The sequence below is a fragment of the Musca vetustissima genome, unplaced genomic scaffold (genome assembly GCF_032173495.1).
Source record: "Musca vetustissima isolate MV318-11 ecotype Yass unplaced genomic scaffold, APGP_CSIRO_Mvet_v1 utg9830, whole genome shotgun sequence".
NCBI lineage: Eukaryota > Metazoa > Arthropoda > Insecta > Diptera > Muscidae > Musca > Musca vetustissima.
The window spans coordinates 28,093-41,964 of record NW_026886704.1 but is presented as its reverse complement, the minus strand read 5'-3'; the positions used below and the strand labels follow the sequence as shown (position 1 = coordinate 41,964).

Here is a 13,872-nt window from a genome sequence, read left to right as displayed (position 1 = left end):
AAATGTTAGTTTTGTGAATCCCCTAAAAAAATAGTTGAATGGAATTATTTAGAAAAGGCACGTGTTCAAAGAAACAGGAATTCCCAAAATAAATCGATGGATTCTCTTCCTACCCTTTTATTTTTGTCGTAATATCAAAAAAGTAATGACATATTTTATCAATGACTAAAATAACTACAAATATAACTGTGAATTGAAGTTTAATTCATAAAAATTGGCATTAACTAATAGCTACAATTAATAAAAACCGCTAATTCTCATCAAATATTCAACATGATTAGTTCTATTGAAAACGACATGGTTTATTAAAGATTTCTAATATGTTCATCATTAGATCATATTGTTGTCATGAAAATAAAACAAAATCCGACAACCGTGCAAAATGTGTATTTACTCAAAACATATAAAAGAACAATGATACATACATCATTAATATAAGATTTTGACTAAAGAGTAACATAAATAAAATTGAATTTTAAACAATGGAGTACAAAATGGTTGAGAAAATAGTCAGGTCATTTGATAATTGACTTCATCTATAAGGACAAAATGAGCATAAATCCAAATGCAAAAAGTTGTGAATTCTATTCATAAGGCTTAATTAAATGCCGCAAAGCTTATTCAAAAAAAAAATCAATTTTAAATCGGATACTTTATTGAGTTTAAAATAAACAAATTAATGAATATTCCGGATCCAGTCAACAAAAACCCATTTACTTCTGAAAAAATCGGAGAGCCACATTGGCTTTCGCAAAAGCTCATATTCATTGGAAGCCGGATCAGTGGATCTCTCTTTGGATGAATTAAATTTCAATATATAAAGGCACAAATAAAAGGCTCAAGTTTCAGTATTGCAAGGGTAGGTACTGGGAAACATGGAGGTGGGTTAATAATGGTATCGGGCTATTTGTATACCCTTCACCACACTGTGGTACATTATTATTATATCTTTGACCATATTTTTGTAACAGCAAAAGGAATCCAGACAAACCCATGGTTCCTTTTGAGGATATGCACAGAATCAATTTCTGAGTCGATTTATGCATGTCTTTTTGTCCGTTCGCATTTATCGTCCGATTTGGATGAAATTTGGCACATGTCACTTAATTGGCCCAAGGACGAACCTTATTGAAATTGAAGAAATTCGGTTCAGATTTAGATATAGCTCCCACATATAGTTTCGTCCGATTTTATGTAAATAAATCACCATACTGCCAATATTGGCCCGATTGAGACAACATTTTGCACAGAGTACTGACTTAGGGCCAGATTAATGTATGCGAAGTTTTGTTGAAATCGGTTCATATTTAGATATAGCTACCATATATAGTTTCGTATGATTTTATGTAAATGGTGCACCAAATTCCCAAAATTGACCCAATTGAAACAAAATTTTACACAGAGTACTGAATTAGATCCTGATTCACGTATGCGAAGTTTTGTTGAAATCGATTCAGATTTAGATATAGCTCCCATATATAGTTTCATCCGATTTTATTTTATATTGGTCCAATTGAGACATAATTTTACACAGAGTACAGACTTAAGTCCAGATTGGTGTATGTCAAGTTTTTTTGAAATCGGTTTAAATTTAGATATAGCTCCCATATGTAGTTCGCCGATTTTATGTAAATAGAAAACCATACTGTCAATATTGGTCCGATAGTTTCTTCCGATTTTGCCCGATTGGGACACAATTTTGCACAACGTCCTGAATTCAGTCCAGTTTGACATCTATGTAAATGGTGCATCATTTCTAGACCATTTTATAGTAAGTACAAACTTAATCGATCCGATATCTCAAAATTTCCAAATAAGCTCCTTACCAACATTTTCTGACCATTTTCCCTTAAAATTGCACTTAAAATTGTCATCGTTATCTATTATTTTGAGTCCTCTAAAATCTTTTACTTCCTATAAAAACACAAATTGGGATACATTCCGAGTTGATATTCAAGATGGTTTGTTGAATAGCTTTCCAGATTCAAAAAGGAATCTCTCTAATATTGAGATAGACTTTTATATCGACAATATTTCAGATGTGATAACCAATGCTCATACCAGGCACTCGGAAATTAAAAAAATGGGTAAAAAATACATCGTTTCAGATGCAATAAGAAACCTCTTCAAATTGAAATATTCTTGGCAGAAGGATTTGAAAAAAATCTATAATAGGACTCAAGATAGATCGGATCCAAATTACCGTTTATTATCAAAACAGGTGCAACTATTAGGTATTATAATTAAAAGGCAAGTTGAAATTGAACAGTCTAAAATATTTTCTGAAAGGCTTAAGCAAATAAAACCGGGACCTAAAGCGCATAAGCAGGTGTATAATATCATTGGTCATAAACGTAAAGCAAACCTCAATAAATTAACAGAAAATGGAGCTTTAATTGACGATAATCTAGTTGCATGCGATAAACTTAAACAACATTTCGCTACTGTTTATAGTCATTCAAATTTAAGTGAAGACATGCATGATATGGAAGATATAGTTCATAACACAATAGCCAGTAGAAATCATATGCTTAATTTTAATGCCATGGAATCTTCCCTTAATTTTATGAGAAACCCCAGGCTAACACATATTGACGAAATTATTAATATTATCAAAGACATTAATAACAAAAAGTCTTATGGACTGGACAACATATCGAATTTCATAATAAAAAAGCTTCCTGCTAAGGCATTTGAGTACCTAGTTATAATATTTAATAATTGTTTGAATAACGCATATTTTCCAGGTAAATGGAAAATTTCCAAAATCGTCCCGGTTTTGAAAAAACCAAATAATTCGGAAATTAACAATTTGAGACCCATCTCTATGCTTTCCAACCTTGGGAAATTATTAGAAAGAATAATACGCATTAAAATGGACTATGGTCTTAATTCGTCATATATTCCAGATCTGCAATTCGGATTTAAAAGTGGCCATTCTACGACCGATGCTTTACTTAAATTTGAAAATGATATAATATGTAATCTACGAGAACGAAAATGTACAGTAGCTATTTCACTTGACGTAGAAAAGGCATTTGACCGTGCATCTCACTTAGGAATTTTATATAAAATGATACAACTTAATTTTGACCCATTTGTTATAAAATTGTTTTATAGTTTTTTCTCAAATAGGAAATTTTGTGTTCAGTTTCAGCAACTAGTATCTGAGCTCGTGGATATTGGATGTGGTGTTCCTCAAGGTTCCATTTTGTCACCCCATTTATATAGTATATTCATGTACGATTTTCCACATCATTATGGATATTCTTGTGGTATCCTTTATGCAGACGATTCATTGCTATATGCACACGATGAATCGCCAAGTACGGCATTATGTAAAGTAAAAAATCACTTGGAGAAAGTTGCACAGTACTATACAAAATGGGGTATAAAAATTAATGCATCTAAAACTGAAGCTATTTGTATTAGAAATGCTTCAGGGAAATGCAAAAAATGGGTAGTCCCTGAAAGTAAAAATTTAAAGTTAACATTCAATGGTACTGACATTCCTATAGGCAACTCATTTAAATATTTAGGTATCACATTTAATAACCTTATGAAATTTAATAAACACGCCAGACAGGTTTTAGGAAAAGCATATCGCCTTCTTGGGTCTTTTTCAAAAATTTTGGCCAATAAAGACCTGCCATCAAGCACTAAATTACTTTTATATAAAACTTCGATTAGACCCGTATTTCTTTATGCGTTCCCAATATGGTTCAGTATATCCCCTGTTCTAATTACCGAAATGGAAATTTTGGAAAGAAAAATTTTAAGACACTGTATTGGGAAATACTATGAATCAAGCTGCAAGCGTTTTTCCAATAGGGTAATATATGGCGAGTCCAAAATTACTCCTGTTGGTTTATACGTTTGTGATTTGATTTCAAAATTTGTTCAACGCGTAAACGGTCATGAAAATAGCTATATATCATGTATTTATAACAACCAGAGACCATACAGTTGGTCAAATATCAACTATTTATCTCCAATTGGATATATAAATGAAGTCCCACCTAGTTTCGACATAAACACAAACATTCGATATTCTTTTTATGAAAAAGCGATATTTGGTACACATAGAGGGTGATGTGTATGCTGGTTGGTTTTTATTTTATTTTTTTATATTATTTATTTTTTCTTTGTTCTCTTCTGTTGTTTTTTTGTTTTTATTTAGTTTTTAAGTCTAATTGAGATTTTAACTCTCAAAATTACGGTATTCTCGGGAGCAAGGAATTATTCTACAGTATTATTGTAATATAATTATTTTTTCTCTTTTCTCACATGTTTAAGCATGGTGCTGTACACACTATATTGTAAATTTTGATAACACATTATAATCTTAAGTTTGGCTTTCTTTTATTAAAACTCTTCTGAATTATAACGTTTTTAAAAAAGGCTCAATAAATTAAACCTTAAACCTTAAACCTTTGACATCTATGAAGTTATTCTTGAAATCTGTCCAGATTTAGATATAGCTCTCATATATTTTTTCCTCCGATTTTAGTTAAATTGTGCACCAAACTCTAAATATTTGTCCGATTGAGACAAAATTTTGCACAGCATACTGGATTAAGTCCAGTTTAATGTGTGTGAAGTTTTGTTGAAATTGGTTCAGATTTACATATATCTCCCATATAAAATTTTGCCGGATTTCATACAAATGTTACACCAAAAATTCAAGTATGTCCGATTGACATGCATTTTTTTATAGATTTCTGAATGGTATGTATATGGATTTTATCTATGTAGATCACATTTGTTTTTTATCCGATTCTGTGTCAATGGTCATCCAGTGATGCTATGTCTCTTCTATCAACAGGATATTGAACACATTATCATCTCTCTATGTACTCAAAAGTGGTGAAGGGCCTCGTCCGACTTTTGAACTTTCCTTACTGGTTCTTTTTACGAGATTTATGAAGTAATGGATCGGATTGTTTATATAAATGTGTTGGAAAAAGCTGAAGAAAATATAAGGATTGTTTGGGTGTTGCTGCTTGACAATAACCTCTTCCAAGCATACGGCAAAATATGTCAAAGATTGGCTGCGGGAGTTTATAATTTCCAAAACAATTATCAGATCTTCGATCTATGGAAAACTATTTGGAGTATCAAAAATAGCAAAATCAAAAGAGTTTTACAAGCAAACAGACATATCCTCCCTCCAAAGGTTCAGGATGCAAAGAATAGTATAACCAAATTGAAACTTTTATTGAATCAATACCTCGTAGGTGTGCTGCCGTAATGCAAAATAATGGTTATGCTGGCGATTACTAAAATAAACAAGTTTATTTAGTTTTGACCAAAAAAATGGGTTAACTTATTTTTCCGTAGAATATTTTTTATTTCAAAGTACATTTTACACAATATATATTTCTGAAAAAAAAACTTTTGCTATAAGTTGATTTTGAAAAAAGTTACAGAGACCACCCTCCACTTATTTGCGGATTCTCAAAAACCCAAATAGGACAATTTTTTATTAACATACCCGACAAAGAATTTTATTGTGATCATGAATATTTTATAGAATCTCCAGTGGATACTTCGATGTGTTGCAAACGGAATAATGAATTTAATACAGACTACACTTCATGATGGAGGGTAAAAAATTTATTTAACAACGTAGTTTGACAGATGTCGAATTTCAGTCCCATACTTTTGAAACCATGAAATTAGCTACCTTATAAATAAATATATATTTTTATTCGAAAAATCGAGCAGATGAGCGAAAAAGGGGTAATATACTCGCCAAGGTCTTTTATGCACATAAGAAATTCTCCACCATGAGCTCCATTTTATCTCTATAACATCTCCACAAGCATTGTTTTATTTATACCCACATCAAAAATAGCCCCAATCCCACGGTACAATTTTTTATCGTGATAAATTTGAATACTTCAAATGATAACCCAAATTATTTATCAGCATTTGTAATTTGATAACCATTCCATTCAACAATAAATACTTCAACAATTTCATTGATGATTTGACCTGACACAACATTTTATTAAAAACGTATTTATCATCTTTTTTTTTGCAAATAAACACCTTGCAGATTTTCGAATATGATAGAAAACGACAAAATGTTAAAAAATGAGTGGCATTTAAAACTTATTTTATTTTGAGGATTATTTTCTTTTTGATTTTTTGTAAAGTTGAGTTTAAGTAGATTTTCTGCTACAAATTCAATGGTCATTTAAGCCAAAATAAAAATATCACTAACAAAATAAATAAAGGCACACATAAAACTAATGCTAAAATATTTGCAGTAGTATGAAATTCGATCCATCATAAATCATATATTTTTTCTTCATACCAAAATTTACATAAAAATACAAAGATAAATCTCGTATTGCGGGAAGGGGTTTGAACGGCTATTAAATGCATTTGTCATGTCTTCTCTTTTTTACTTATTTTTTATTTATTTATTATTTTTTGTCCACATTTATCTTATTTTTTTTGGTTGGGCGCCATTGTTAACTGGTCAAGTGTAAATTTTGTGTGACTGCAGGGTTTCTATTAATTAACTCATCTTGACTGTTAGACAGACACCATAGTTCCGTTTTCAGACACAAATTTGCATATGATCAATGCACTTGCTTTTTTTTCTCAAAAGACAGAAGGAAATATCCAACACCACTAAGTATGGTCAAAAACAATAGAAACAGAGGATAAAACAAAAATTAGAAAACGATTAATACATAAATTTATGCGAATCCAAATGCAAATTCACAAAAAAAAACATCATTGTTATATCATTGATATGACATGCAATTTATCATGCAAGCATTCGGTTTGGCAAACATGAATTATGTACGAACAAACATGTTGGATTAAATTTGGTCGTCTGCTGAACGATATGAGATATAGCCGTATTTGGAAGCAATTTCTGTGGAGATTCATGTATATTTTACATTGTGAAGAAAATCGAAATCTCCAGAACGTAGGCGAGAAAGTATGGGCCCCGAGAGTGCCGGTGAAATTCTACACATTCTAACACAAAAATAGGAATGGCAAGATATAGCGCCACCCAGATGAAAAAGGCAACACTAAAATAAGCAAGAACCCCAACCACAGACTAATATTTTATTATACGTTGTTCCTAGGCAACTATAGATGACAGTCTCATATAACCTAGGACAGGCTACATCAGGCCAAAAATCTATTTTGCTGGAATAAGAAATGAAATGAGTAACGAAACTAATAGCAATGTTCTGTGGAAGACCTATGAACCCAAGGGGAGTGACAAGAAAAAAATTATATGATATGGAGTAAAGTTTTTTCAAATTATTTTTTTTTAATATGAAATGCATCGGAAGCACATTGTAATGACCTACCCCGGCATCAACCCATGAGAATAATACAAAATGAGAGTAGCTGGATATAGCGACACTCAGAGGATATTGACAAAATTTAAATAAGCAAGAACACAAACTACTGCACAAAAATCAATGAGGCATTGTTTCTAGGCAACGATAGATGGCGGCTCCCTATCACCTAGGACAGGCAACTGCAGACCAAATATCTATTTACCTTGTATAAAACCTAAAGTTGGGTCGTTTCGGAACACCAATTGTTTTGGTGACATCTCAATCGGAGTGCAAATAGTACTTCAAGGAAGTGCATAAATCATACTGATAAATATTCACAAACCTTTGAGGGAACACCTTTAGAAGTACTTTGAGGGGTATTCTATTACAGGAAGGTCTTCAGTAAGATCATTGAAGATCATTGAAGTATACTTCATTTAGATAATTACTGAGAGATCTCCTACAGAGAATAGATCTATAAGATATCTTATATCACTAGAAACTTTTGAGAAGGCTAATATAGCTACAAAATCTTTGAGAGAACTTCGTAGATAAAAATATTATATATTAGACAGGTCTTCAGTAGCAAAAAGATTGTCATATAATACCTTTGAGAGGCATTCCATATCTAGAGGATCGTCCAGAGATCTTTTGTAGTTAGAAGACATTCGAGGGGATTTTTATAACTAGAAGACCATTGAGAGATTTTCTACAACTAAAATACCTTTGGTAGGTATTCTATAATTAGAATACTTTAGAGAATCTTTTAAAGCAGGAAGAAATTTCTTTTAATTTGCATGTTAATATTGGTTGTCATCCTCTTTGCACATTCATTCGTCTTTAATTTGGACTAGCTCTACAATTCCGCATATAATTGATATGTAAAGGAGAAGCTACCATCACAGAACCCAAAAGGCAAGTAACAGAAGTCGAATCGCATATATGATACCATACCCGAAATGACATTCCGTAGTACTTTGAGTGATAGTGGCAATGCTGGCTGTGATAGCATTGCCACCTATGCTACACCCATCTTAAACGCGTGGTTCTTTTAGTCCTCTATCCTCGGATAGAAATGTGTTTGTCGTTAGAGGGTCCTGTTTCGGTATAGATGACAATGCTGTTATGGTAGAACAATCCTTTGATCTGACCTTTTGAGACATCTTCTGGAAAATCAGATATATGTATTATATTGGGTTTGCGACAGACAAATATACCCATAGCTGTAAGGCGAAGGCAATTATCGAAGGTAGTTCGAACACACTGATTTCGGCATCGATAACAATCATGGTGGCACCACCTCCTACTTACTTAGCTGGCATGTGACAGAACATTTGTTCAATAAGCCGAGCTAAAAAAAAGATTTACATTCGCGTCGGTTTGTTCGCAGCTTTTCCAATTTTAAAAGACCATGCTCCGAGATCTTGTTTTCCACTTGACCTTTCCATCGTATTCGTGGCCTTCCCCTTCTGCGTGAACCATCAGTTGGGTCGCTTTTATATGCCTTTTGAGCTGGGAACATCCGCATCCATTCTCACAACATGACCTAGCCAAGGTAGTCGCTGCATCTCGATAAGTCTGTCTATGTCAAAGTCCTAGACGTTCATTCGACGGCGATATTCACCATCGACGTAGATCGGCCCACAGATCTTTCGGAGAATTTTTCTCTTAAACACTCCTGGAGATGCTTCATCTGCTTGCGCAAGTACCCATGTTTCTGATCCATACAACAGCACCGGTAGTATCAGCGTCATGTAGAGTGTGAGTTTAGTCTGGAGATTTGTTTTATTTATGGCGGAATCAAGGTATAAAATATCGTTCACTACCCTGAAGCTGTAGTTCTCAAATTCCACAGTTGATCCGAGTCTACTGGACGTCTTGCGAGTTGATACCATCAGCATGGTCTTCTCGACATATACTCCGTTGCAACCACTTTGTCAGACTCCTTCTCAATTTGCTCAAAGGTGGCTGCTAACCCACGCAATGTTCGACCCATCATGTCGATGTCGCCGGCATAGGCGAGTAACATGTGTTACTCAACTATGCTGTGTAAAGAGTGCCATTTCGTTCACCTTTGCCTCTCGTATGACCTTTTCCAGCAGGATTTTAAAAAGGTCACACGACAAACTGTCACCTTGGGTTCCGAGAGGCCCTTTCCGAATTTAACTGCTGACCTAGTGCCGGTTAAAGTTATCCTACATATCCATATTAATTGTCCAGGAATGCAGAACGAATATGGCGTCGAATGCGGCTTTATAGTCGAAAAATAGGTGGAATTTGTCGATGTGTATTTCGTGAGTCTTTTCCAGGATTTGGCGCAGAGTGAAACTCTGGTCAATGGGGGGTTTGCAAGGCCTGAAGTCGCATTGGCATGGTCCAATAATGTCATTGACCATTGGCTTCAGTCGTTCACACAGCACAGAGGATAACACTTTATATGCGATGGGAAGAAGACTAATTTCTCTATAGTTGGCACATAGCGTCTTGTCTCCTTTTTTGTGCACAGATGATGAGGTTCCAATCATTGGGCATGCATTCCTCTAGCCAAATTGTACTGAATAGTTCAGCCGGTAACCCATCGACTCCTGCTGCTTTATTATTCTTAAGCCGATTAATTGCTGTTCTGAGCTCATCTTGGCTAGATGGTATACATTCTATACCGTCATCTTTTATTGGTTCTGGGGTATCTTCTTCACCGCCACTATTTGATACCATAAATTTTTCAAAATGCTCCTTCCAGATCCTCAACACGCTGTGTGTATCTGTCATCAGGTTTCCTTCTTCATCTCTACAGGAAGATGTGCCTTCGGTTTGGTGTTTTACGCCTTGGTAAAATTTTCGGACTTCATTCTGACTCCTGTGCATCTCGATTTTGTATTTATTATATAAACAGAAGGTCTTATAGGTCGCTAAGTTTACGACATCAGAATATATATATATATATATATCTTATTCATATGTTGAAGGGCAAATAAACAAGAAAAGTCCTCTCTCTCTCTCTCTCTCTCTCTACAGCAAGATACAACAACATCGTAGGTAACTCCGAACACAGTGCTATCGGTATCGCTCCCAAAAATTTATTTGGGTTATTGGTGTTTTGAGTGCTAGTTGCAATGCTGGCATTGGCTCCTTTGGTACCACCACAACTACTGAACGTTTTTTCCATAGTAGGTGTCCATCGTCCTCAGACAGTATTTTTCAGGCTCTTATGCTGGTGTAGAGGCCAATGCATTTGTACAGTATGGTATATTTTCCCTTTAACCCTAAAGTATGACCTTGAAAACATTCTTAAACATTTTTCGATTTTATATTAAATTTCTCAAGAATAGGTTTTTTATCTCTATGACTACCACAACAGGAAATTTGTAAACAAAAATTAAATTACAGCGAAAAAATAATAATATAAAAAAATTAATATTATGTAACAAAGGTCAAATAATATGTTAACATATCATTTTAGAAAAAAAAATACAACAAAAATAAAAAAATGTAATTTTGAAAAACATAAAACACGGAATCCCCTTGGTACGTTTGTCTGCTTCATACCCCAAGCAAACCCCTTAGCTAATGATTCAGCTGGGCCAATTAGAGGAAGACCTAAGCAAAAGATAATTCATAGTAACAAAATCCCCTTTAGATAAAGAATCAAAAAAAAAAGAAGTAGAAGAAGAAGGAAAACAAAAATAATGACAAAAATCTTGACATACGAAACACGTCAAAGCTGAGATTATCTGAAAACAAAATATTAGAAACCAAATACTTGTTTTAGACGAAAATGGTAACTATTTTTTGTGTTCAAAACTGCGGGGTATGTTTTTTTTTCTTCAAGATATTAACACCAGACATGCTTGGATTTTTTTCTTTTGTTTCGAATTTAGTTAGTAATGCTTGTTTACCGAGAAAATTAATTGATCAATTAATAAAGCAAAAAATTTAAAAAAAAATCCAGCAGTACCCCCAAAGAGATTAAAATTAGACATGGCAACATCAACAACAACAACAAAATAGTTGTAGAGGAAACCCTCACAACTAACATGAAATTATCCGACAGCTCAGAGCATCTTTGAAGGGGATGGATAATTTGCGTCGAACAACAAATTTGGCTACTCTTCGTTGTTGTCTGCAAATTATGTTTTTTCGGAATTGACCTCTCAGAGAAAAGTTTTCTGGCTATGCTGACTATAAAACGGTTGGTAATTCAAAACCCAAACATCAGTTTCGAATTACATTTGGAAATTAGCATTTCTTGTTGGGTGAAACGAAAAAGGAAAAAATGCGTTTATTTTTGGTAAATAAACTGGAGCAAACTCTGAAGGATTACGCGATTTCTAACGGATATATTTTTTATTAAAATTTTAGACTTTGTGTTCCTTGGCTGCTGTGGCTTTGGCTAAGCCCCAATATAACTATGGCACTGGGGTGTCTGGTACCTTTGGCAGCTCGGGTGGAAATTTGGGCGCCATTGCTGGTGGTAATTTTGGTACCAGCTCCATTAGTCGTGCTCCTACTCCTGGCTCAGCAGCCATAAGTGGTGGAAGTTCCTCCTTTGGTTCGTTGGGAGGTGGTTCCAGCTTTGGTTCCACTACTCATGGCAGTGGCTCCAGCTTCAGCTCTGGCCCCTCCTTCAGTTCTGGTAGTACATTTGGTAGCAGTGGTGGCTCGAACTTTGGTAGCTCCAACTTTGGTTCCAGTGGTGTATCGAACTTTGGCTCCAGCTCTTCTGTTTCTGGTGGTCATGCCGGTTTCGAGGCTCCCTTGGTGCACAAACAATTCATCACTGTCTCAGCTCCCGAGGATAATGAACGCTTGGAAATGACCAAACATTTGGTTATTGGTCGTCCACAAAAAAATTATCGTGTCGTGTTCATTAAGGCTCCCTCATCCAGCAATGCCAATGTTAAATTGTCGGCCGAATATGCCCCACAAGAAGAAAAGACTGTCATTTATGTTCTATCGAAGAACGATAACAATTTGGAAGTTAGTGATATTGCCACCCCAGCACCCACTGTACCCAGCAAACCTGAAATCTTCTTCATTAAATACAAGACCGAAGAAGAGGCTCAACATGCCCAAAGACAGATTCAAGGTAAGTTTGGAGGAATCCAATAAAATATAGTAAATTAAAAATAACAAAAATTCTCTCTTTATAGCTGAATACGACAAAATCGAAGGCAGTTCCGAACACACTGATGCCGGCATCGCCCCCCAACAATCCGTTGTTGGTATTTTGGGTGATAGTGGCAATGCTGGCAGCGGCAGCACTGGTGGTAGCATTGGCTCCTTTGGTACCACTACCTCTACTGGTGGTTCTTTCGGTAGCAGTGGTCTTTCATCCACAGGCAGCATTGGTTTTGGCACCACTGGCTCTGTTGGCAGCACCACCGGCAACAAGGCTTCAGCCTACCTGCCACCCACTACAACTGTTTAAACTATTTGCTGGTCATTAAAAAGAATAGTTGGTCCAAATGTTAAATTTTGTTAAAACTGAACTGATTGAAATAAACGAAAATACTCAAATATTTTTTTTTTTTTACTTTTATGATATTTTAAAAATTAACAGGTTCTCAACCCATTCGAAATCTGAAACATATGAAATTATTATTATATAAAACAAACCTAGATCCTTAAAACATTATTTAAAATCAGGCAGAACAGACAGAACTCAAACCTATTTCGACTTTTACGATTTTTTGAAAATCAACAGATTCTCAACCCATTTAAAATGGTTTTCAACCCATTCAAAATCTGAAACATATATAATTATTTTGAAAAATGGTCTAGAACCTAAAAACATTATTTAACATCGGTCTGAAAAATTATAAAAGTGCCCAAATGGTCAATTATAATCATTTCAGTTGGAAAAATCCGTTACGAAGTATTGGACTTCGAAAAATCATTACCATATTGCCCGATTAGTCGTTAATTTTGTTAATCATTCTTATTCCAGCTAAGTAACTGATTGGTTCACTGTAGGCTGTTTTAGGTAATGAGGCTGCCATCTATCGATGCCTGGAAACAACGCCTCCTTCATGTTCGGCCAGTGGTTGGGTTCTATGCTTATTTAGTGTTGTCATTTTCCTCTGGATGGCGCTATATACTATATGAAAAGGGCGCTATAGTTCCAGTGTGCATTATAGTCGTGCTTGAACTTTCAAAAGGGATCTCACTGGTCTCAGAAAAACTTCATGTTATCTCTTCAGTCACCTTTTCGCTCAATCTCACTTTTACCATTATTGAAAGCTATTATCAATTGCAAAAAATGGTCATTAAATTCTGTACAAAAAAGTGTTCGCTGTGTGTCGTTTTAGCCGATCCATGGAACTCATCATTCATTACAACGGGATCCGACAAATGGTACTGGCAACTGTTGCTGAACCAAATTGATGAAACAATTGAACTCATCTAACACATTCTGGACACCAATTGAAAAAAGCGACAGAGACCTTCAACATGTTTCGTGTTCCTATTATTCCTTTACGAAGTATTAGTTAATCATTTTTATTCCAGGTAGTTTCGGTAGTTTCGTTAATCATTTTTATTCCAGGTTATGGGACTG

At 34.7% G+C, this 13,872-nt stretch overlaps 1 protein-coding gene across 1 annotated transcript; it reads left to right on the top strand.

The window, feature by feature from the left end:
* Positions 1-11,589: 11,589 nt before the first annotated feature.
* On the top strand, positions 11,590-12,744 carry LOC133334204 (pupal cuticle protein 36-like). Its single transcript, XM_061542498.1, has 3 exons — positions 11,590-11,604; positions 11,676-12,402; positions 12,467-12,744. Exons 1-3 carry the CDS (start codon positions 11,590-11,592, stop codon positions 12,742-12,744), a joined length of 1,020 nt encoding a protein of 339 aa, XP_061398482.1.
* The last annotated feature ends 1,128 nt before the right edge of the window (positions 12,745-13,872 follow it).

Coding starts and splice junctions, on each gene's coding strand:
- LOC133334204 (XM_061542498.1), top strand. Junction 12,403..12,466: donor TGCCCAAAGACAGATTCAAG/GTAAGTTTGGAG, acceptor CTCTCTTTATAG/CTGAATACGACAAAATCGAA.